The sequence below is a fragment of the Cibotium barometz genome, chromosome 20 (genome assembly GCF_041138505.1).
Source record: "Cibotium barometz isolate CiBa-2024 chromosome 20, ASM4113850v1, whole genome shotgun sequence".
Taxonomy (NCBI): Eukaryota; Viridiplantae; Streptophyta; class Polypodiopsida; order Cyatheales; family Cibotiaceae; genus Cibotium; species Cibotium barometz.
Window position 1 is genome coordinate 6,660,759 of NC_141065.1, and position 22,417 is coordinate 6,683,175.

At 46.6% G+C, this 22,417-nt stretch overlaps 1 protein-coding gene across 2 annotated transcripts in view; it reads right to left on the reverse strand.

The window, feature by feature from the left end:
* POD1 (POLLEN DEFECTIVE IN GUIDANCE-like protein) overlaps positions 1–21,809 on the reverse strand; it is an 83,351-nt gene extending 61,542 nt beyond the window's left edge. For both annotated transcript variants that reach the window (XR_015268250.1, XM_086814401.1), the window contains exons 1-3: positions 20,768–21,809; positions 20,310–20,648; positions 9,373–9,527 (exon numbers count right to left, since the gene is read on the reverse strand). Coding sequence is in view for 1 of the 2 variants with exons in the window: in XM_086814401.1 (XP_086670527.1) it covers positions 9,373–9,527; positions 20,310–20,648; positions 20,768–21,620 (1,347 nt within the window). In the remaining variant the exon portion in view is untranslated. The remainder of the gene's footprint in view (positions 1–9,372; positions 9,528–20,309; positions 20,649–20,767) is intronic.
* Positions 21,810–22,417: the final 608 nt, after the last annotated feature.

The window sequence follows — 22,417 nt, forward strand, 5'->3', positions numbered from 1 at the left end:
GAGCATCCAACGCTGACGATCACCGGCGCTTTGATACCATGATAGAATGTGCAGCGGAAGAAGGGAAAGTGGAAACACAGGAGAGAGAGTGAGAGTGAGAGATGGAGAGGAAACACAAGTGAGAACCTGCTCTCAATATCATCACCAAAAGGAATACATGTCCCGAGCAAGAGGGGAGAATTTCGTATGTGAGGGACTGCAGCTAGACAAGCTAGGCAAGCAATGAGATATGAGGGAGGCATGCCAGCTATATATACACCTACATGAAGGCAACCGACTGGAGATAAAGTGCCTCCACAACGGGGAAAATACCCAGGACCATAAAATGGGGAATAAATATGGGTAAAATATATGTGAGGGGTGACCAGCCCCTCTGACTAACATGGTCAGCCCTAGAGGCTAAAATAGGACACAAAATAGGAAGCCAACAAGTAGGGGATGATGTCTAACAACATTTTGGACATGCTTGGATTCCGGAGAGGCACACTTGGGCTCACACCTGTGCCTAAATCCAAAGCACTTGGTGAAAAATGGAAGTTTGTGCCAACTGTACATTTTGCATTAAAAGCCTGGCATAGGTTTGCACATGTGGACTTGCTTTTTTGGCATGGACATTGCCTTGTTTTAAGGCTTGGGATCGTTCCGGTGTTAGGGATGCCTAACAGCCATGTGGACGTGTATGCATGGAATCGTTTGGGCCGAACACATTGTGATTTGTGGGTTTTGTAAGTGGTCTGTATGTTTGAATTTATAAGGTTTTATAGGCAAATGTGTATATAATAGACTACATTGGCATACTCATTTAAAAAGATGCCAAACAACCGGACTCAAATTGGTGGTGGTGGTGGTAGGGCAGCTAAACCAATAGGTGGCTCTGTAAAAGGGGGTTGGGATCACCCAACCACCTAGCGTGGACGTACCCAACACTTAACACACCCTAAATGGGTGGTGGGGTGCTCAAGGTGACCAATCACCCCTTCCAAAAGACTCTCTTCTCCTCTCCTTTTTTGTATTTTTTTGTAACATGGGTGCTTGCGAAAGTGTGTTTATGATTGATTGAGTGTGATTAGAACCTAATCAGAGACTTAAACTCATGCAACAAATGGCTTCTTCCTCATGCTCAATACACAGTAGAGAGAGAGGACCTAATCTACCATGTATTATTAACATAAAGTATATACAATGCTCAATAGAGATACTCAATGGGAGCTCTCAATGACTCAATGGGAGCTCTCAATAGAGATACTCAATGGGAGCTCTCAATGACTCAATAGAGATACTCAATGGGAGCTCTCAATGACTCAATGATGACTGACTAATCAATGAATGAACAATACTAAGGCCTAGACTCCTATTTATAGTGTCTAATTGTTGTGAGTTGACTACCAACCCTACACACCCAAATAATAATGTCCAACTAAGTGTGTTCACACAATAATCCAATAACTCTGTCCACAATTGGTTGCACATTGGGAGTCTCGACAATATTAAAATGAACTGGCACAATAGTCCTTACAAACATATGAAATCCAGCCATATACTCGACCTCTGAGTTGGTCAATGGATAGAAGCATGTCCACATCACACTCCGGAGAGTGTGCACATGACATCCTTTTGCTTAACTTGGAGCACAACTGCAAATGATGCTCCATGGCTCCAAGCCGGTACGGATCTTCCGGCAAACTCGTTCTTTGCTCCACACATCAATCCGAGCTCCAATATCATGGCTACCGGACCTGTTGTCTCCAATGATTGTTGGTTCAAGGTTGAAGGATCAGAAAGGATTACCTATGGTGGATGGAAGATGTCCATGGTGTGTGTAAAGAGAGAGAGAGAGAGAGAGAGAGTTGAAAGAGATAGAGTATTGCATCATTCAATGATTTTATTAGATTATTTAGTAACCTTCACCAAGTACATGCTTTCATGGGCTTGCAGCCTAATCTTTTGACCCGTACAAATTACACACACAATTAAGTGTATGCCACATGGCACACTTACCTTACCCACTCATAAGTGTGTGAATACACACTACAAGCACAATTAAGTGAATGCCACCCACTCATAACTGTGTGAACACACACTACAAACACAATAACCCTTTTAGGGGTTGTTCACACACACATTGGATTTATATGGCAAGGAATGGTGATAGCATGTGTAGAGTGAAGGAGAGAAGGGGAGACAGCCTGGAACTATAATGGGACTTTGTGGTCAGATGGCTTCCGAGAGACATTTACTAGACAGGATATTGTCTTCTATACAGAGACACACCAGTGGAGAGGGGATTGCCTCGTGTCACTGGATACCAGTGGGAGTCGACTTACCGTGGGCACACCCATAGGAGGAGTACGAGGGTCAAGAAGAGTAGTAGTCCTATTTAGGTCGCACCTTCAGGGTATGATCAGCATAGTTAGGGGCGATGAGGATGCCACATACATGTGGGTTAGGCTACAACTTACACCCACCAGATACATACAGATGCCACATACATGGGGGTTAGGCTACAACTTACACCCACCCAATACATACATGTGGTGGTTTGATACTTTGCACCACATACTTCGCGATATGCTATACATGATAGTCCGGATAGCCTAACCAATCATGCAGAGGAGAGGAAGGAGTCCTCTTATGCATCACAATGAAAAAACTGCAGATAGCAAAGTTGCAGGACCCAATAATGATTGTGATTATATTATATTTTGAAACTTCCCCAAGTACATGCTTATAACCCAATGAAATCACACATAAACACTAAGTTGATGACAAGTCTCACTTATCCTATCTACTCATAAGAGGATGTTCACACCTAGGAAGCGATCACACCTACTCACACACAAGCAATGATACCTACAAACTCCAAGTCCTAACAAACCCTTCCGAGCGAAGGTGGAGATGCTTGGATGGCCTTCAATAGTCTCTACTCCAACACTGGTAAAGAAACAGACGTGTTCTTTGCTTCGACTCAGAGGCTAGGAAGCATGGCTCGGAGGCTATATATAAGCATGGCTCAAAGGATTACCAAAGCATGGTCTTTGCAAAAGACTCAAAGGTCGAGTCTTGTGATAAGGAAGGCAGAGGGAGCCAGCGCAAAAGCACGAGTAGGGTAGAAACAGGGCAGCGGCAGATGGTACAATAGCGCGCAGGGCGGGCAGCAGCTGGAGGTGCACAAGTGCAAGCAAGGCAAAAACAGGGCGACGGCAGAAGGTACACTAGCGCGCAAGGCAACCAAGGCATCGCGCAGGGCAAAAACAGGGTGGCACCAAGGTAGAAGGTACAACAGGTTACAGTGCGCAGGGCAACCAAGGCTAGCAGCAGCAGCTAGAGGGCGACAGTAGAGAGAGAGAGAGAGAGAGAGAGAGAGAGAGAGAGAGAGAGAGAGAGAGATTAAGCGTCCACTAAAGACCTAACGGGCCTATGAGACCAGAGTGATACAATAATGTCCATGGCATATCTCATCATGGAATGGAAAATAAAACAGAAAGAAAACATAAACATAGCTATCTCACTAGGGTGATACAAAACTGTCCATGGAAACTCACCATGGAATACTAAGAACATAGAAACATGAGAGCAGCATCAGCTCTAAGTAGATGGTATACCACTCTCCAAAATATCAAGCATGGGGCTAATGAGTATGGCCGTTAGGTCTCCCTCAGCTATGTCACATGGAAAGGTTGCTCAATGGAGGTGGAGCATGTCCTGGATCTGGAGCTGATCGTGTCCGATGGTCGGGGGCGCCGGAAACGTTGAAGTGCGGAGGCTCGGTCCGAGGTAACTCCTCTCGGGCGAGGTAGGTCCGGAGTAGCTCGTGGAGGGTCCACAAGATCCACTATATCGGTGTCCAGCACCTCCTGGGTCCGGAAGAAACTCGTGATGGTTGGCTGGCGAGGGAGGGGGCGGGTGGGCTGGGCCCGAAGCTCTCTCAAGAAGGTGTCCCTGTGTCTGCAGAGCTCACCCAGGAAGAGGCCTAGGCAACGCTAGTCCTCGAAGTCAATGACCTTGGAGAGTGGACCAAACCCCTCACGAAATAGACAGTGAAACCTCCCGCGGATCTCATAGTATACTAGGCAGCGGCATATGTAATGCTCCTCTATCTCAACCTCTGTGTGGCATAATCGGCAGATCCTCTCCTCTTGGGGTCTCCGTATGAGCTTCCCAGCTCTGAAGATGCACTCAACTCTACCTCTCTCCACTCTCAGGCGGTGGGATGAAACCCGTATCTGGCCAATCGCAATCCGCATGGCATGGGACATGTGAACACTCAAGTAGCCCGGCTGCTAGATGAATCCATCCTCAGTGAGTGTGAGGAAGTGATCTCTATAGAAGTGCATCTTCGTGCAGAGCTCCAAAGGTGTGATCCATGTGCAATGGGTGTAGAGGCTGAGAACTAACCGGATAACCCGATTGCTATCCTCGCAAGAGAGCCGGAGAAAAAGGGAGTCCAAACTGTACTAAAGGGGGCGTAGGCGGTCCATGCGGAGCCCATATATTGAGAACCAAGTGGAAACTGGTGCATACCATACTCCAAAGTGGCCCTCAAGTGCTAGTTGTCTTGAGGACTCCAAGGCAAGCCTCGGGTACCTGTGGGGATCCATGTGACTGATGCGATGGAGGTATGTGACTGTCTGGAAGAGTGCATCCACTAGCATCGGGGCTGTAGCAAACTCTGCCTGGATAATTTGGTGTGCAGCGGATCATATGGGAGAATATCATGACCTGGGGCCTCTCAGCTCGCTGCCAATCCTCATAGGATAAATCTGGCCCCCAAAAGGCTGCTCCATACATCAAGGCTGGTATGATGAGGGTGTCAAAAAACCAGCCCTTCGTCCTGGGCTCCTGGAAATGTGCCTAGAAGCACTACCGTTCAAGTAAGCTCAAGGCTGCATATCCCCGTGTCACTTTGGCATGTGCTCTAGGAAGCATGGTGAAGCATAGGCCACTGCAAGTGACCAAGGTAGACGTAGGATGAGACAATCTCCACAAGATCCCCTCTATATGTGAAGCTCAATCTCGATGTGAAGGGGCGAGAGATATTGAAGACCATTACCTTGGTTTTACCAAGGTTAACAAAGAGGTCCTGCTGAGTGCAAAAGTCCTATAAGGCATCCAACTGTCTCTAAAGCCCCTCGACTGAGTTTGAGAGGAGGACGATGTCATCTGCATAAAGTAGTATGGGGATCAATATGCCTGCCAGTGTGGGACCAGCCCCACCTAATCCGTCAATGAAGCTCGAGATCTCATCAATGTAGAGGCCGAAAAGAGTGGGTGAGGGCAGCCCTGTTTCACCCCAATGGTGCTAGAAATCTCATGTGATGTACCTCCTAGGGCTCTCACTCGTCTGGTGATAGACTCATAGAGAGCGATGATGCTCCAAACCATGTCGGATGGGACTCCTATCTCTTGTAGACGGTGTAGGAGACAGGCTCGGGGTACACTGTCAAAAGCTTCGCGGAAATCCACAAAGCAGCAGTAAATCCTCTGATGTCATGCTCTACCTCCCTCGATGATAGCACGGAGGGTGAAGATGTGGTCAAGGTAGAGTAGCTCCTCCAAAAGCCAGCCTATCCTAAGGCTCTGCATCGTTGGCTCTCTGCGAATGAACTGAGCTCCGCCTCTAGCCCTGATCCATAGAGTTTGGCCAATGTGTGGCAAATCATGATCGTCTTGTAATTATTAGCATCAAGTGGATCTCTGGCTTTGAGGAAGGGAGTGATGGAGTTGGTGTTGGTGAACTAAGAGGGTGGAAATCCTTCACAAAGGGCTCTTTTGAACATGTAGGCTAGCAGGGGCGCTAGGGTATCATCGGCATGCAAGATGTACTCGACAGTGAGTCTTGATAGAAAGCACAGCAGAAGAAGGAAAAGTGGAAACACATGAGAGAGAGAGAGAGAGAGAGAGAGAGAGAGAGAGAGGAAACACACGTATAGACCTGCTCTCAATATCATCAACCAAGAATACATGTCAGGAGCAAGAGGGGAGAAGACCTCATATGTGAGGGACTACAGCAAACAATGCTAAGCAATGAAAAAGAGTGGGGCTATGCTCAGTTATGTATATGCCCAGATTGATAGAATGTGCAGCGGAAGAAGGGAAAGTGGAAACACAGGAGAGAGAGTGAGAGAGAGAGAGAGAGAGAGATGGAGAGGAAACACAGGTGAGAACCTGCTCTCAATATCATCATCAAAAGGAATACATGTCCCGAGCAAGAGGGGAGAAAACCTCGTATGTGAGGGACTGCAGCAAACAATGCTAAGCAAGCAATGAAGAATGAGGGAGGCAAACCAGCTATACATATACCCATATGTAGGAAGCCGACTAGGGAATAAATCCTCCACGGCTGGGAAAAATACCCAAGACTCCATAAAATGGGGAATAATATGGGAAAACATATGTGAGGTGTGACCAGCCCCTCTAGCTAACTTGGTCAACCCTAGAGGCAAAAATAGGACACCAAACAGGAAGCCAGCAAGAAGGGGATGATGTCTAACACCCCCTCTCAACACCGGATGCTAAGTGAACTCCAAGAAGCCAGAGACGCCGTCCTCGATCAAAGATGAAAGACTGCAGAAACAGGTACCAAGAAAGCTCCACAAGCAATCTCCTCAGCAACTCAGCTACAAAAGCAACAAAACAAGCTGCCAGGTACACCGCTCCTCTGGAAGAAAACAACCATGTAGATTGCGACGTGCTGCTCCAAATAGAGGTTCCAAACCCAAGTGTAAGAACACTCCCCGAAGTCAAATGTCGTGTATCCAGCCTAGAGAAGGTATGAAAAACCTCAAGACCAACCAAGATCAGATCCTGTAGATAATCAATCCTGGGAGAAGTAAGATGCTCCTCACTAGATTCCTCAAAAGAAATAGAGTCAATCTGCTCCAACTCTGTACCAAGAGTAGCCAAATGCTGTACAAAAGCATCCTCTGAAAAAGTCGGCATCCCAAGATGTAAAGACTCTGTAGAAAGATGGGGTCCATCTCCTCAAACTCCGTACCATGAGTTGCCCAATGCTGTACATAAGCACACACAACTAAGGTGGGCATCGCAAGATGAAAGGACTCCACATCCCACTCTGAAAACTGATGTCATCGGACTGGTACAAGCCCAACTTGATTCTGATCCAAATCCAAGAAACTCTGGAAGTACCACTGTGTCCCATGCACAGTTAGCAACCACAGATCCAAAGCATCCCACTCGGTCCAAAAAACCATCCTCCAAAACAACAACCTGCAGAACTGGCACGGGGAAGGGCATCCTCAGAAGCATCACAAAGAGAGGCACAGGTAGACTCCTCACAATGAGGAAGGGAAGCAGGAATATAAACTACAGTGGTAACAAAGTCCTCAAAAGCATCACTGAGAGCAAAAGACTGTTGATCTATGTGAGAGAATCACACCTCAAGGGCAAAACACCCTCCTTGTTCTGCAAACACTGCAAAGAACACAAGCTCGGACAAAATAAACTCTGCTCAGGATCTCTGAGAAGATCACTGCTCTCCTCCAAAATCTGTAAACTCCTGTCACAGAAGAAAGTCTCCACAGAAACAAAACAACTCCCGAAACTGATCCTCAAGTGAAGTAGCGAGAGATAGCTCCCCCCCCCCCCCCCCCCCCCCCCCCCCCGCGGCCCCCCCGCGCGAGTGTAGAAAACTCCTTTGGGAAGTAAAAAGCAGCCAAAACACTACTGTCCAGCAAAAAATAGCACTCCACCACCAACAAAAGGCAAGGAACATGAAGAAACCGGAAAACCGTGTAGGCCAGGAACAAAACACAAGTATAGATACTCCAAAATCAGCAAAACGCTACAAAACGCTGACTGAAATCTGAAATTCAGAATCCTCCTCAAGTACCAAACTGCCTCCAAAGCCACAATCCAAATAAGAAACCCCCTCTGCAAGTGATCTGTGTCCACTGGAGAAGAAAACGAAGCCAAACAAGGGCTACAAACCTGAAAATTCAGGTCAACCAGTGTCCACACCTCCTATGAGGAAAAACGTTGAAGAGAAGGTACCTTCGGGTCCAACGGATGAAACCCAGGTGAAGGTAGGAGCTACCAGCAAGAATCAATTCAAAAAAACGCAGCAACCATGGCTGTAAATCTGAAAACGCAGAGGTACTCGGGGCAATAGAAAGGGCTGAATCTGGAAAAGCAAAAGAAATAGGTACACCCAAGCCTCAGATCAGCAAATCAGCATCAGAAACCTGTAGAAGAAAAAAAGCAGCAAACATGCTGCTGCAAGCCTGTACAAAACAGGCAACCAGCACTAAGGGGGGGTATGAAATACTAAGAAGGAAGTCTCAGGAGATCAAACCGACTATGGATCCAAGATGACCACGGGTTGCTGAGAAGAAACGCCTGGAAGAAGAGGCAGACGACCAGCAGCAATGCTAAGAAAAAACGCAGATCTGTCCACCTTGCTGAAAACACAAAAACGCAAGAGGGAGAGGAGGGACCATCCAACACTGAAGATCACCGGCGCTCTGATACCATGGACATTTTTGCACTTGAGTAGATCCTTATGGAGTTGCAATGTAGTACCCGCAAAGAGGCAGTTTAGTCTTCGTGCTCAAAGGCATTGCAACTACCAACGGGCTGCTGCAGGGATTTGAACTTGAGGCCTCCAATCCCCACATCACAAGCCCACACTGCTGGGCTAAACACCTGTTAGCTGGGGTCTCTCCTCTCTCGCATCCACATGATATCCATACTACAGCTCATGCACCTACCTTGTGCCTGGCTGAACCCATGACCAGCCACTACCGTACAAGTGCCTTGCTGATGTACCTACAAGTTGTTACCATTTGCCCACTGCCCGTACTTCCAATTGCCACCACAACTGCACACAGGGCTGGCCTGATAAATACAGGGAAAGTGCAGTCGGTACAGGCGTACGGACAGCCGTCGTTGCATCCGTGCTTGTTTACTCTCCAGAAACATTGGTTTCTAAAGTGAATTCATGCCCCTGGGCTGTGAAGACTCCACATCAACAAAATGTTTGAGCTTGTTTTCATTGTCAAATTGTATTTGGGTGAACTGGTGATCTTGCATCGCCCCAATCCTGTGCAAATCTATTTCTCCTTTTGGCAGTACATTATGGGGAAGAAGAAAGGAGGAGGGGAAAAAGGGGGGAGGGGGTGGGGGTCGGGGTGGGGGTGGGAGGGGGGGGGGTGCAGTGTTGATTGTTGTTTGGTTTAATCATTCGTGTTTATTGTGTATTTAATCATTCGTGTTTATTGTGTATTTAATTAAATCAATGGTTCACTGCTCTGAGATCTTTGCTCCTGGTTAAAGATCGCCCAAATTTCTAAGCACTTGAAAAAGTCTAGCAACTAGAACTTCCAAAATGGCAGACCACGAGTTCAGTTTGCTTACCAATTCACATCTCCATGGGACATGAAACATTGTGTTATAAACATGTTGGCGTTTCTTGTCAGTCTCCGCTGATTGTGTTTCCTGTAAGGTCGACGGTGGCCGAAGAACTTCACCAACAAAATACTCGAATGGGGATGTAATTGCAGGCTCAGAACCTGGTTTTCAAAATAGAGAGATGTAAGTAATATCTTCACAAATGATTCTTTACAGAAAGTGCAGACAGCCAACTCTGAGAACAATGCTCATCCAAGGTAGAGGTTATATGCAAACAAGCAGTTGTATCGATATGCATTAGACTCTGTTGTAGCTTACTTTTTTCATACATCATGTTCTAAAGATTCAAGCTGTTGAAAAGATTGAAATATTGTGATACTTTGAAGCTGGTTTACACACAAATACAGCTACTTTTGCATGGCTAACCAACCGTTCCTCCATTCCTCCCTCCATCATCAGATACTGAGCCAAATCCCCCCGCTTGCCCCCACCTGCACATCTCAAGGCATTTGCACCTGGGGCCTGCACCGACTTGCAGCTTGACAGCACTATTCTACATTGGAATGAAGCTCGACATTCTGCACGCCGAATCTATTCTGTCACCTGTAGCTACTGCTTGCCAAGGTTCCTACCCATGAGCCTGCCTAATCTCTGTCCATTGAGTAGATCCTTCTGTAACAACTTAAGTGCCCACCTGAAGGTGGCTTGGTCTCCCACCCAAAGGTGGTACAATTATGGCCGCAAATGGCCCTTATGCCACCCGGGAGCCTGCGGGGATTTGAACCCAGGACCTCCCCCTTCCCTGTCACAAACCCACGCTGCTAGGCTACACACCCACCAGCGGGTGCTGCCGGCTGCAACAGACCAGCTAGTGGGCAAGAGGGAACATCTGGGAAATCACCCTATACAAAGGGATTGCCCCGCAGCATCCGTACACTTTTATCAGAAGCAGTGAGAGCATGTCTGTAGCAGCTAAAGCGGTGTAGTCTGTGAGCCACAACATCTGGGCAGTCACCCTGTACAAAGGGATGTCCCCTCAACATCTGTACACTTTTGTCAGAAGTAGTAAGAGCATGTGTAGCAGCTAAAGCAGTGTAGTCTGTGAGCCACTGAGCCTACAAGAATTCTCCAACTTGCTCCAAGAGTATTGTGTTTAGCTGTTGTCATACTTCAATACAAGACCTTTTATTGTACTTTTCAGCATTATATAACGTTGTACCTTGGATATTTGCTGTTTTGAAAAGAGGTCATGTGTGTCTTCCATTCTTTTTTCAGCTAGGAGCGCAGTAGCCTAAAACGCCTGTAATGGTACTAAATAATTTTGCCATCATAGACTGTTAGTTGGCCCAATTCAAATTTTCAATAAGTGAATAACTCCTGTTGCATGGCGAAATAAGCACCTCTCAATATATCTGTCTACAGGCTTCCTTTGCCCCTATCCTTACATCCTCAATCCAAAAATGTGAAACCACCAAGCTGTGTGTATCAACATTGGCAGGAATTTGCTCAGCTCCAGCATGTACTTATGATATCCTTGCATGCTCGAATATACACTGTAGAACTTTTTCCTTTATCCCTTTAGGGTACTACTATTAAGCCAGCAATATTATAACTTCAGTGAATGCACATATATATGACGACGAATGGTTTCATAAATATGCACAACATGCAAGATAAGCAAGCTGCATGCTATGAAACTATAAGCATAATTACAAGGTTTTAATTTGAGCAGTTCGGGCAGATTGTGGTAAGTTATGGAAAGGTACAGTGTTTTCCATAAATATGGTACTAACAGCCCTTCCGAGCAAATGGGAAGATGAAACAAAGAAACCTTCAATAGACATTTTCGGCTGGCCTCCAAACTGCACACTACTAGTGCCAACACCCGGACCTCTGGTCAACAAGACATGATGAAGGAGCTCCACACTGAAACATGACAGCCTACATCGACTCCCCCCCCCGGCCCCCCCCCCCTCTTTGACCAAAACAAGGAATGCCATGACAAAGGAACCTTTTATAACATCAAGACCCTTTTACACAGCAATCTGACACACACAAGATAATTACATCTCATTTTCACGGACACACAACCCTTGATACTCACACATAAACCAAAAATGGAAAGTCTTAACACCTTCCCGCGTGTTTGTTAAAACATCGTCTAGATAAATAATCACGAACTTGTGTAGAAATGATCGGAAAAGGTCATTCATGAGACTCATAAAAGTTGTCGGGCTTTGGTTAACCCGAAAGGCATGACCAAGTACTCATAATGTCTATACTTCATGCAGAAGGCGGTCTTGTGCTCATCACCTTCACAAAATACTGATCTAACAACATCCAGACTTATGAATCTTGGAAAATACTTTGACATGAAGTAACTAATCAAATAATTCATCAATCCGAGGGAGAGGATATTTATAATTGGTAGTGAGTTTGTTAAAGGCACGATAATCAATGCAAAGTCAAATCGACTTATCTTTCTTTTTCACAAGCAGAATTCGTGCACCAAAGGGACTCTTACTAGGACAAATATGCCCTTTATCCAAGAGCTCTATTAACTGGCATTGAATTTCTCATGCTTCAATAAAAGATATTGCGTCGGTGGCAAATTACCAAGACGTAGATCACTTGGATGATCCACTCATCATCGAGGAGGCAAAACTAGGCAAGAAAAAGATCCAAATGTAGGGCAAAGAAAGGTTGAGCCACATACGCCACTTGTTGGAGTATGCACATGCGGAAGCGTAGACAAAAAAAGAGAGAGACGGAGCAAAGGAGATGTCATGTGCAAGCATTGCCATGAACATTCTCAATAGCTAGTCCAGAAGGGGCAGCCAGAAAAAGAGTATTAGAACCAGAAGTTGGAGCATAAGTTGCCGACAGGCGCATTCACATCTATGAATTCATGACCAGTCGGCCAGCACTCCAATGGTTCAAAGGGTCAGATCCTGTCCATCATCTTTGCTACACCAAAGATGACCATGTCTTGCCAAATTTTTAATGCTTGAAACTCTGACTCACGGTTCCTATGCACTAGATAATGGAGCTGCTAACAACCCCCTCTCCCACCCACAAGCCTCCTCTGGCTAGAAGCGCATGGGGGAAACTGCATGTATACTAGAGAAGTACACCATCGTAGATGTGTTATTGGAAGTATCTGAGTCACTACCCTGTGTCTTGTCTTTGCCCTTCTTCTGAGATACAGACTTGCCCTTGGTCTTGTCTTTCTTCTTGGACAAACAATCCTTGGACAGATGTCCTCTCTTCCCACATGAGAAGCAACGACTCCGTCCTTTCTTCTGAATTGAAGTCAATGCCTGATCAGAACTGTTAAGAAACATGTTGATCTTACTTTGAGAAACAAGGACGGACTCTTCTTCCAAGAGAAGAGAGCTAAGGTCATCAAAATCCAATTGAGTGGTTGTGACCTGGCACCTCAAAGCTCCAGAAACCACATCATACTCCGAGGAAAGCTTGGTGAGGATAAGTACAGCCAACTGAGCAGAGGACAAAGCAGCACCCATTGCCAACTGGTCATGGATAACCTTGGCCTTCATGAGGAATGACTGCATAGAACTGTAGCAGGAAATAACACACCGTAGAGTTGCCCTTGCAAAGTAACTGCCCGCATCAATGAATCTCGAGCAAAGAGATCCTCCAATTTGGACCATACTTGATGAACACTAGTAAGAGTTTACACGGCCGGTGAGACCTTTGTAATGGTCCGCACAAGCACTGAATGCGCCTTTGAATCACGATTCTCCCAATCTTGTAATTCCGCAAGAAATTCATCCTCTTGATCTTGGGTCCACCACCTCGAGTTCTGAGGATGCCCGGGCTTCTTCTCGGTGCCCTGAACAATCTCCCATAAACCCTTATGGATGACCCAGATACACATATTCAGCTTCCAATGGGCATAGTTGGTTCCGTCCAACATGTCATCCTTGTTCGTACAAGGGGGAGCCATATCCAAAGCAACAAAGTACACAAATCTCAACACACCAAGACTCCTCTCGAGCACTTTCCAACGAAGCGAGGCACCACGACCAATCAGCCCCTCGCAAATCTGAGAGAGAAAGAGGCTGGACAGCAGCAAAATAGTCCACCATAACGCACCGGAAACACCCAACCGGAGGAAGGGGAAGCCGGGAAAGAAGCAGAGATGTTGCTGCCGCTTGTCGGGATGCACCACACGCGAAGAAACACCTTCCACTGCAGTCCACGCTGTAAAAACAGCCTTCAGATCTCACACAACTGCTGTAAATGCATGTAGAAGTAAAAACGCAGCCAACCGAAGCTTGCAACTGATGCTTGGTAACCAAGCACAGGAGCAGGGCAGCCTGAAGAGGAAAATGCAGATGTGAGAAGCCTCTAGGAGAAATAAAACGCAGCTATGATGAGAAAACACAGCCACTGTTTTGATCTCCAGAAAATGCAGCAACTGTTTTATCTCCAGAAAACACAGCCATTGTTTTGAGCTCCAGAAAACGCAGCCACTGTTGTGAACTCCAGAAACGCAGCAGAGGGAAGGATCAAAACCGCAATGTAGAAGGCAGCCAGGTACCTAAGCAATTGATACCATGTTGGAGTATGCACAGGCGGAAGCGCAGACAAAACAAGAGAGAGAAGGAGCAAAGGAGATAGAGAGCTTGTGGACAAGATCACCTTTTATAACAGCATGAAGCTTTGCAATGGCAATAGCCAGCAAGAAGTGTTGCCCTTGTACTTGGATTGGATTAGCTCAAGTGAATAATGGGAGACCCCTTTTATAGTGATGTGAGGGAGCTGGCCGACTACTCCACGACTTGCTAAAATAGAAGAAAAATATAAAATACCCAATAAATAGGTATTCCCAAAAATACACTGAGGTGCACAAATTCTAACACCCCCTTGGAGTTATGGTCGAGTATCGTCTCTTTACTAGAATAAACCATTGAAAGTGTTGAAGAATAACCTGCCTTTCGAACACACTGCTTTGCTTGTAATGCGGACAAGGTTGGTGTAGAAGATTAATCACGAATGCCTTAATCTTGGTGGCCAGAACGTGTGCACCAATCAAAGCTGTTAAACTTGGTGGTTGGTGTAGAAGGTTGCTCGCAACGCCTTGGAGATCAATGATGGCAACTAGTGAATTGGAGCCTAGTGGTTGGCACTTGGCTGGCCATAGGAGGTAGGCCAACAGGCTGAAACAAGGTTTAATGTCCAGCTTCTTAGTTTTAGATGCTTATAAAAGGCGATAAATAAGCTTTAAGTCATTGGCCTCTTACCTATGGGAGTATAATGTCGGTGTCCAGAAGACGTGCGTGGATTGAAGCCATTAAACTTGCAAGTGGAGAGTGACGTGACTACATATGTTGCATCTGCATCTGTGAAGTAAGAGTCTCCAAAGTCTTCTCGAATTGAGTTTGCATTGCCGCCATCTGGGTTTGTATCTCTTGTTGCCATTGAGAGAGAACCAGTTCGTCTTCAAGAATTGATTTATCCGCCATGGTAGGAGATGGAACCTGCTCGCATTGCTACAACTCCTAGAGACGTTGCTGCGCCCTAGTGAGAACCATCATTGGAAGGGCGAGTCGAGGTCATCGTGGAATAAATTCGGGGCAAGGCTATCAAGGGAGGAGCAGCACTAGACCACCCAATGTACCGTGGGGAATCAGCAAGGATTGCACACCTAGTGTTTTAATGAAAACAGGCTAACTATTGTGAGAACCAGCTAATGATTAGGCTTGCACGAAGGAGCCCGTCACTTGTTCTGCAAAGGGGAAGATCACGGCTAAATTGAGCAAGCATGAAGGGGAGGGAGGCTTGGTCATGTTTGTGATAGCCAAGAAGCACATGCTTCTTTTGCTTGTATAGAGGTCGTTGATGTGCACAGGCAGCCTGACTGCATGCGGAATTCCAAATGACGTATAGAGGCTAGTTTTTTTTGTCATTTATGCACTGGTCCGTTGCAAAGCTGGCATCAATAGCCCTAGGCATTTTTGTTGTGTGCATGGGAGCTGCCCCTAGCCGTAAAAATAAAGGCCCGTCTTTTTAAATGTTGTGAGGCTATATGCCTTAATGTAATAAGCATTGGCTTTTAAAAAAAATTAACATGGCCAAAAGTCGTGACTTTATCAACGAAGGGTGGCAACTCTTCATATATGTGACAATTCAACTTGAAGGGTGCGATCTTCTTGAGAGGCTTCAAACCAAGCAACTCGGGCATATGATCAAAGCAACACAAGTGTCTTCTACCTCAATTTGGGGGTTTCTGATTTTTTTGCTGATTTCCGCCGAGTAGAGAAAAATTAGGGTAAATATGCAAAATTGGCTTGGGCATTCTCTCTTGCTCTTCCATACAAACCCTGCTAAACCTAATTCTAGGGTTAGGGTTTTGTTGTGCGCATATTGCACGTAGGAGCTTGTTTGCTCGAATACCACTGTAAAATTAGGCTTAGGGTTAGCAGAGCCAACAGCTATGGAGGCTTGAAGATATCCATGGTGGTGTGTGTAGTAGAGAGAGAGAAAGAGAGAGATTAAGCATCTACTAAAGACCCAATGGGCCTATGAGAACAAAGTGATACAATAATGTCCATGGCATATCTCATCATGGAATGGAAAATAAAATAGAAACAAAACACAGCTATCTCATTAGGGTGATACAATACTGTCCATGGAAACTCATCATGGAATACCAGGAAAATGGAACATGAAAGGAGCATCAGCTCCCAATAGATGGTATACCACTCTCCAAAATATCAAGCATGGGGCTGATGAGTATGGCCGAGAGGTCTCCCTTAGCTACGTCACGTGGAAAGGTAGCTCGATGGTAGTGGAACATGTCCTGGATCTGGAACTGATGAGGGGATCGTGGCCGACGTCCAGGGGGGCGGGGGTGTCGGGCACGCTGGAATGCGGAGGCCCTGTCCGAGGTAACTCCTCTCGGGCGAGGTGGGTCCACAAGATCCACTGTATGGGTACCTCCTTGTTCCGAAAAAAACTGGTGATGGTTAGTTGGCAAGGGAGGGATCAGGGTGTGGCTGGGGCTAAAGATCTCTCAAGAAAGTGTCCCTGTGTTTGTGGAGCTAAAGCAGGAAGAGGCCAAGGCAACGCTGGTCCAGGAAGTCAATGATCCTAGAGAGTGAGACCAAATCCCTCACGAAACAGACAATGAAACCTCCCACGGTTCTCATAGTATACTGGGCAGCAACATATGTAATGCTCCTCTATCTCCACCTCTGTGTGGCATAATCGGCAAATCCTCTCCTCTCTGGGTCTCCATATGAGCTCCCCAACTCTAAAGACGCACTCAACTCTACCTCTCTCCACTCTTAGGTGGTGGGATGAAACCCGTATCTGGCCAATCGCAATCCACATGGCATGGGACATGTGAACGCTCAAGCAGCCCGGCTGCTGGATGAATCCATCCTCAGTGAGCGTGAGGAAGTGATCTTTGTAGAAGTGCATCTTTGTTGGGAGCTCCAAAGGTGTGATTCGTGTGCAATGGGTGTAGAGGCTGAGAAGATCTAATTGGATAACCCGTTGGTGTCCTCATGAGAGAGCCGGAGAAAAGGGGCGTCGAGATTGTAGTGAAGGGGTGGTACGCGGTCCATGCGGAGCCCGTATACTAAGAACCAAGTGGAAACTAAGGCATAACATATTCCAAAATGGCCCTCAAGTGCTAGCTGTCTCAAGAACTCCAGGGCAAGCCTCGAGTACCTATGGGGATCCATGTGACTAATGCGATGGAGGTATGTGACTATCTAGAAGAGTGCATCCACTACCATCGGGGTTGCAGCAAACTCTGCCTGGATAATCTGGTGTGGGACAAATGGTTTGATGCGGATCATACAAAAGAACATCATGACCTGGGGCCTCTCAACTTGCTACTAATCCTCATCGGAGGAATCTAGCCTCAAAAGGCTACTCCATACATCAAGACTAGTGTGACGAGGGTGTCAAAAAGCCAACCCTTCGTGTCATGGGCTCCTGAAAATGTGCCTGGAAGCACTGCCGCTCAAGTAAGCTCAAGGCTACATATCCCCGTGTCACTCTGGTATGTGCTGCGAGAAGCATGGTGAAGCGTGGGCCACTGAAAGTGACACCAAGGTAGACATAGGATGAGACGATCTCCACAGGATCCCGTCTGTACGTGAAGCTCAATCTGGATGTGAAGGGGCATGTGGTATTGAAGACCATTTGCACTTAGTAGGACCTCTATGTTAACCTTGGTAAAACCAATTGTCTTTGAAGCCCCTCGGCTCAATCTCAGGGGGGACGACAAGGTCATCTGCATAAAGTAGTATGGGGATCAATATGTCTGCCACTGTGGGACCAGCCCCGCCTAATCCATAAATGAAGCTCGAGATCTCATCAATGTAGAGGACAAAAAGAGTGGGTGATAGAGGGCAGCCTTGTTTCACCCCAATAGTGCTGGAAATCTCCTACGATGTACCTCCTCGGGCTCTAACTCGTTCGGTGATGGACTCATAGAGGGCAATGATGCTCCAAACCATGTCAAATGGGACTCCTATCTCCTATGGACGGTGTAGGGGGCGGGCTCGGGGTACAGTATCAAAAGCTTTGCGGAAATCCACAAAGCAACTAATGTCATGCTCTACCCACCTTGATGATGGCATGGAGGGTGAAGATGTGGTCAAGGGTAGAGTAGCTCCTCCGAAAGCTTGCCTGTCCTAAGGCTCAGCATCCCTCTCTCTCTGCAAATGAACTGAGCTCCGCCTCTAGCATTGATCCATAGAGTTTGGCCAATGTGTGGCCTGTAATTATTAGGATCAAGTGGATCTCCCGCTTTGAGGATAGGAGTGATGGTGTTAGTGGACCAAGAGAGTGGAAATCCTTCACAAAGGGCTCTATTGAACATGTGGGCTAGTACAGTGGCTACCTGACATCAGGTGGACCTTCCCTACAACACTTCGCAAGCTTGGCCATTCTTTTAGAGACAAGTTTGTTGCGAGCCTCTTTCGAGCCTGGGGGGCCTTTCGTCCCTCCCTCTTCAAGAAGCAACCTTTGTGCAAGGAGTGTCGTTTTCGCCAACCTCTCTTGTGGAATGCTTTACTTGCCTCCCCTCTTGTCACTACCTCAGAGCCTGTTCACACATAGCATGGAGCCGCCTATGCTGAGTGCCAACCCAAACAATGGGCACTTGGCTCCACTTCCAAGAGCCCCCCCCCTCCTTCCTTTACAACAAGAACGCTTGTCTGGGGTCCATGGGTGGACACACTTGAGCCCATTGGATTAGCAAGCTCCCTTAGCCTCTCCACCAAATCAAGAGTGGTTAGCCTTTTACTCGCAGCATAATGTCCCCCTAGCGGTATTTGACATGCATGGAGTGTCACCATTTGGTCCCTTCACCAGTCCTGATCAATGTTTCACACACTGAACGCAACCAAGGTGTGAACAGGGATTTTGCGCAAGAACATGACCATAACAAGATGTGCCCAAATTGTCCACACCTCTCCGGACTAGGGGCACCTAGCTGCCCACTATCCCAGTGCACAAAACGTTGCCCTCTTGGTCCAAACACGCCCCTAGAACTTGCCAATAGGCAGCAGCAAGGGAAAATCATGTCCATGTGCAACTCCTCCTTTGTCTAGAAACCTCAAAACCTAGAGGATTTTTTTCATCATCATACTATGTTTTAAGGTGGCTTTTACATGTTTTTTATTATTTATAATTAATAAAAAAATATAGATTTTTTCAAAACCTCAAAACCTTGAGGCTGAGGGATGAAACCTTTCGAAACAAAACCTCAAAAACCTCGAAACGTTTCTTGTGACTATAGTGTGGATAATAACGGTCGTGCCCAACTAGCCAAGTGTGTGGACATTAGCATTAGGTTTATTTCACTGTGAACTTATCATTATGTAGATGTGTTGTGTTTTGTGGAAGACAATGAAGGAAGTTATGGAGCTTCACTACTAGGTGTGGGATGATGAGCACCCTGCAACTTGCAGTCAATACATAATTATCTATTGCAAGGCGGCCCCCACAGTGCAATCGGTGTGGAGAGCGCCCCCCCCCCCCCCCCCCCCCCCCCAAGAGTCTGAGAGATGCTGCATTTGGGATTGTCCACAGGCACCTGTCAATTCACTTCAGAGGCCAGCACCCTCCTCTTCTTCGCATGGCAGACACTGGCCCTAGGTGACTAAGGCACAGAAGGCGCTACACTATGAGGGGCATGACCCTGGCCTTGCCCTTAGGCTCTCACACTTTCCGATCACAACCATCTCAGCTTCAACCGTACCAGCATCCCACTCGCCCCCAAAGAACCGGGTATACCAGCGTTGGGAGCTCTTCATTAACATCTCCGCTTGGCATATGTGGCATGCCAAATGTTGCGAGGCTATTGACCGTTCTCTTTTCCCCCAGCTCGCCCGCCCAGAGACCGTCCGGCACATTTGGACAGAAATCATACACTCTCTTTGAGGGAGATGGGAGCGCCGCCTCATTAGTGACTCTGACAGAATGCAACAGAGGTATGCAGCTTTCCTCCACGCATGGAAACGGAGCCCATTTCTCGCCATGGCCCGGAGCACCCATCATGGCACCCATTTCTCACCATGGCCCCGGAGCACCCATCATGGGATTACAGGCCCTAGTGTGTCTTCGCTACCCCCCCCCCCCCCCCCCAAAAAAAAAAAGATGGACTCCCTCCGAGAGCGGCCAGCTGGAGAGCGAGTCCCCCCTCTTATTTTTTTTGTTGCACCTCATTCAAGGTTTGTACATATTGCTCCACTTGAGAGCTGCTTTCTAGTCCGCTTCGGTGGATTTCTTTCTTTCATGAATAATGCAGGATCTTTTCATGGGAAAAACTGTTACAAATTCTCTTTTTTCCTCCCTCTCGTCTGCACCTGCACACTTGCATTCATAAAAAGCATTGTATCCTAATAAAATTTACTGTATTGCATGAAAACTCACAAGAACAGTTAGCTGCTCACACAAAGAGTTAGCTGACATCAGCTGCTCCCAGTCCAGAAGCTGAGGGGTTTCTGCATGCATGACTTGAACATGAGTGAGCTTGTCTGGAGTTTGATGATAATGGCCAGCTCCATGACTATCTCTACTCTCATCCCTTGTGCCACATTCAGAAACAGTTGCACTTGAAGCTTGATTTTCCTTGTTCTGAAGATGAGCTTCAACTTCATAATGGCTTACAGATTGCAAAGAATCTTTAGCCAAACTATGTGTGGTACGCTGTCTCAGCTCTGCTCTGGACAACTGACTTGACCAAGAAGCGCTGCCATCATCCACGAAAACTTCCACTTCTGAAATTACACCTGAACACAAAGGGCAGAGAGTCAATAATAAAGCTCTAAACTGTGTTCCTTCTCAGCTACGAAACTATTTTGTAAAAGAAAATCTTTACAGTTTCCAGAAAAGGAAGAGAAACAACTACCTGATGACACCAGGTCTTCCTTGATTGATTTGAAAGTGCTGGATACATGTCCATCATCAGCACTGCAGCTCGAACTTGGATGAATCTTAGAGAATGCTGGAGAAGAATGATCAGCACCTTCAGAAACCCCGGACTCAGCTGAGGTAGTCTCCACGCTTCCACTTTGGCCTTGTTGTCTTTCCACCATAGCTAGATCATCACACTCTTTATCCTTTTTTGTCAATGCCTGAACCAAAAAAGTGGAATTAGGGTGGCAAGAATTCTCCCTACCATGCCTTTCCTCCATTGAATGCTGGCCAGAAATTGCATCCTTCACATAAGTGTACACCAAGACTCCATTAGAAGTGGAATCGGGATTGCATGCAATGCTGGAGGCTTGCATTTGTCCCTTCGAATCCACTTTTGGCATGCCATTATATGCAACATGTGTGCCATTAACAAGCTCCTCCACATTGTGAGAAGGGGATGGCAAAGAGCAATTGGAAAACTGTGATCTACATGCAGCCAAATCCGTTGAAACACAACTGTTTGAACCAGAAGCCATCATGTCCCACTGTAGAGTGCGAGACCTATGATCATCAGAATCCATGAATCCTCCCGGAGTAGAAACTGCAGACCTGGCTCCTCCATCAAATGCCCCCCCTGCTAACAAACATGGCCCTAACCCTAGCTCAACATGATACAGGTTTCTCTTCTTGTTCCTGTTCCTGCGACGCCTGCGATGACCATCTCCTGCTAAGCTCTTATCGTCGGTCGGAGAGGGGAGAAGCTCGCCATCACCAGGGCTGTCCCGTGGTAAAAGGTGGAAAGAAGAGCTTCTTCTGTTCATTGCCGGAGCCATGGATGCACACATGCACTGGTTAGGGTTCTAGCAGGATACCTTCACCAACAGAGAAGTAACGCAAACATGATCTGCATACCCTAAAACCTGCAGATACAGCGCTTACTATGAGATGGGAGCCTTGACCATGTTTTATTCCTTACTACTTAGGCCTAAGAAGTCGGCAGATCCATCAAATGTCGTTCGCCTCTGCCAAAGTGTGTTTTTTTATCTTTGTGTAGGTTTATCTAGTCTATTAATTTTTTTAGATTATTAGGATTTAATCCTTCCACTTTCTCTACCAAATGGTTGGGTCCCAGCTCAGATTCCATTCTTTTGTTAGCATGCTTTGACATTCAGCACAGTTTTGACCAATGCATGATAGATTGAGGCCTCAACAAGGGGGTTGTCCTCGACTAAGTTGAGAACCAGGATCCAACATTCACTAAGGTAGATTGGAAGATGTTGTATTCACGCTCGAATGGTGACCGTCAATTCTCTATCAACCCTGGCAACCCCAAACATTATACATATTGATGTTTATCCCTCACCCAAGTAGAGGCCGGCCCATTCCAAAGATCAAATAAGTGAGATAACCCTTTATTATTTAGCCTCTTGCCAGCTTTTGGATCTAGATTGGCAAGGGGAGGATTAAAAGCATGAGACCACCAAGTGTGGTAAGATAACAAATAATTCCTAGTGACCCTAGTGGAGCCATTCCCCACTCTAGGGTCCCCAACATAGATTTCTAGCTACCACAATGAGGAAGAAAACAAAGGGGACTATTTTACACTTCAAAGGAGCAAAAGAAAAAAGATTGTCCACCCACC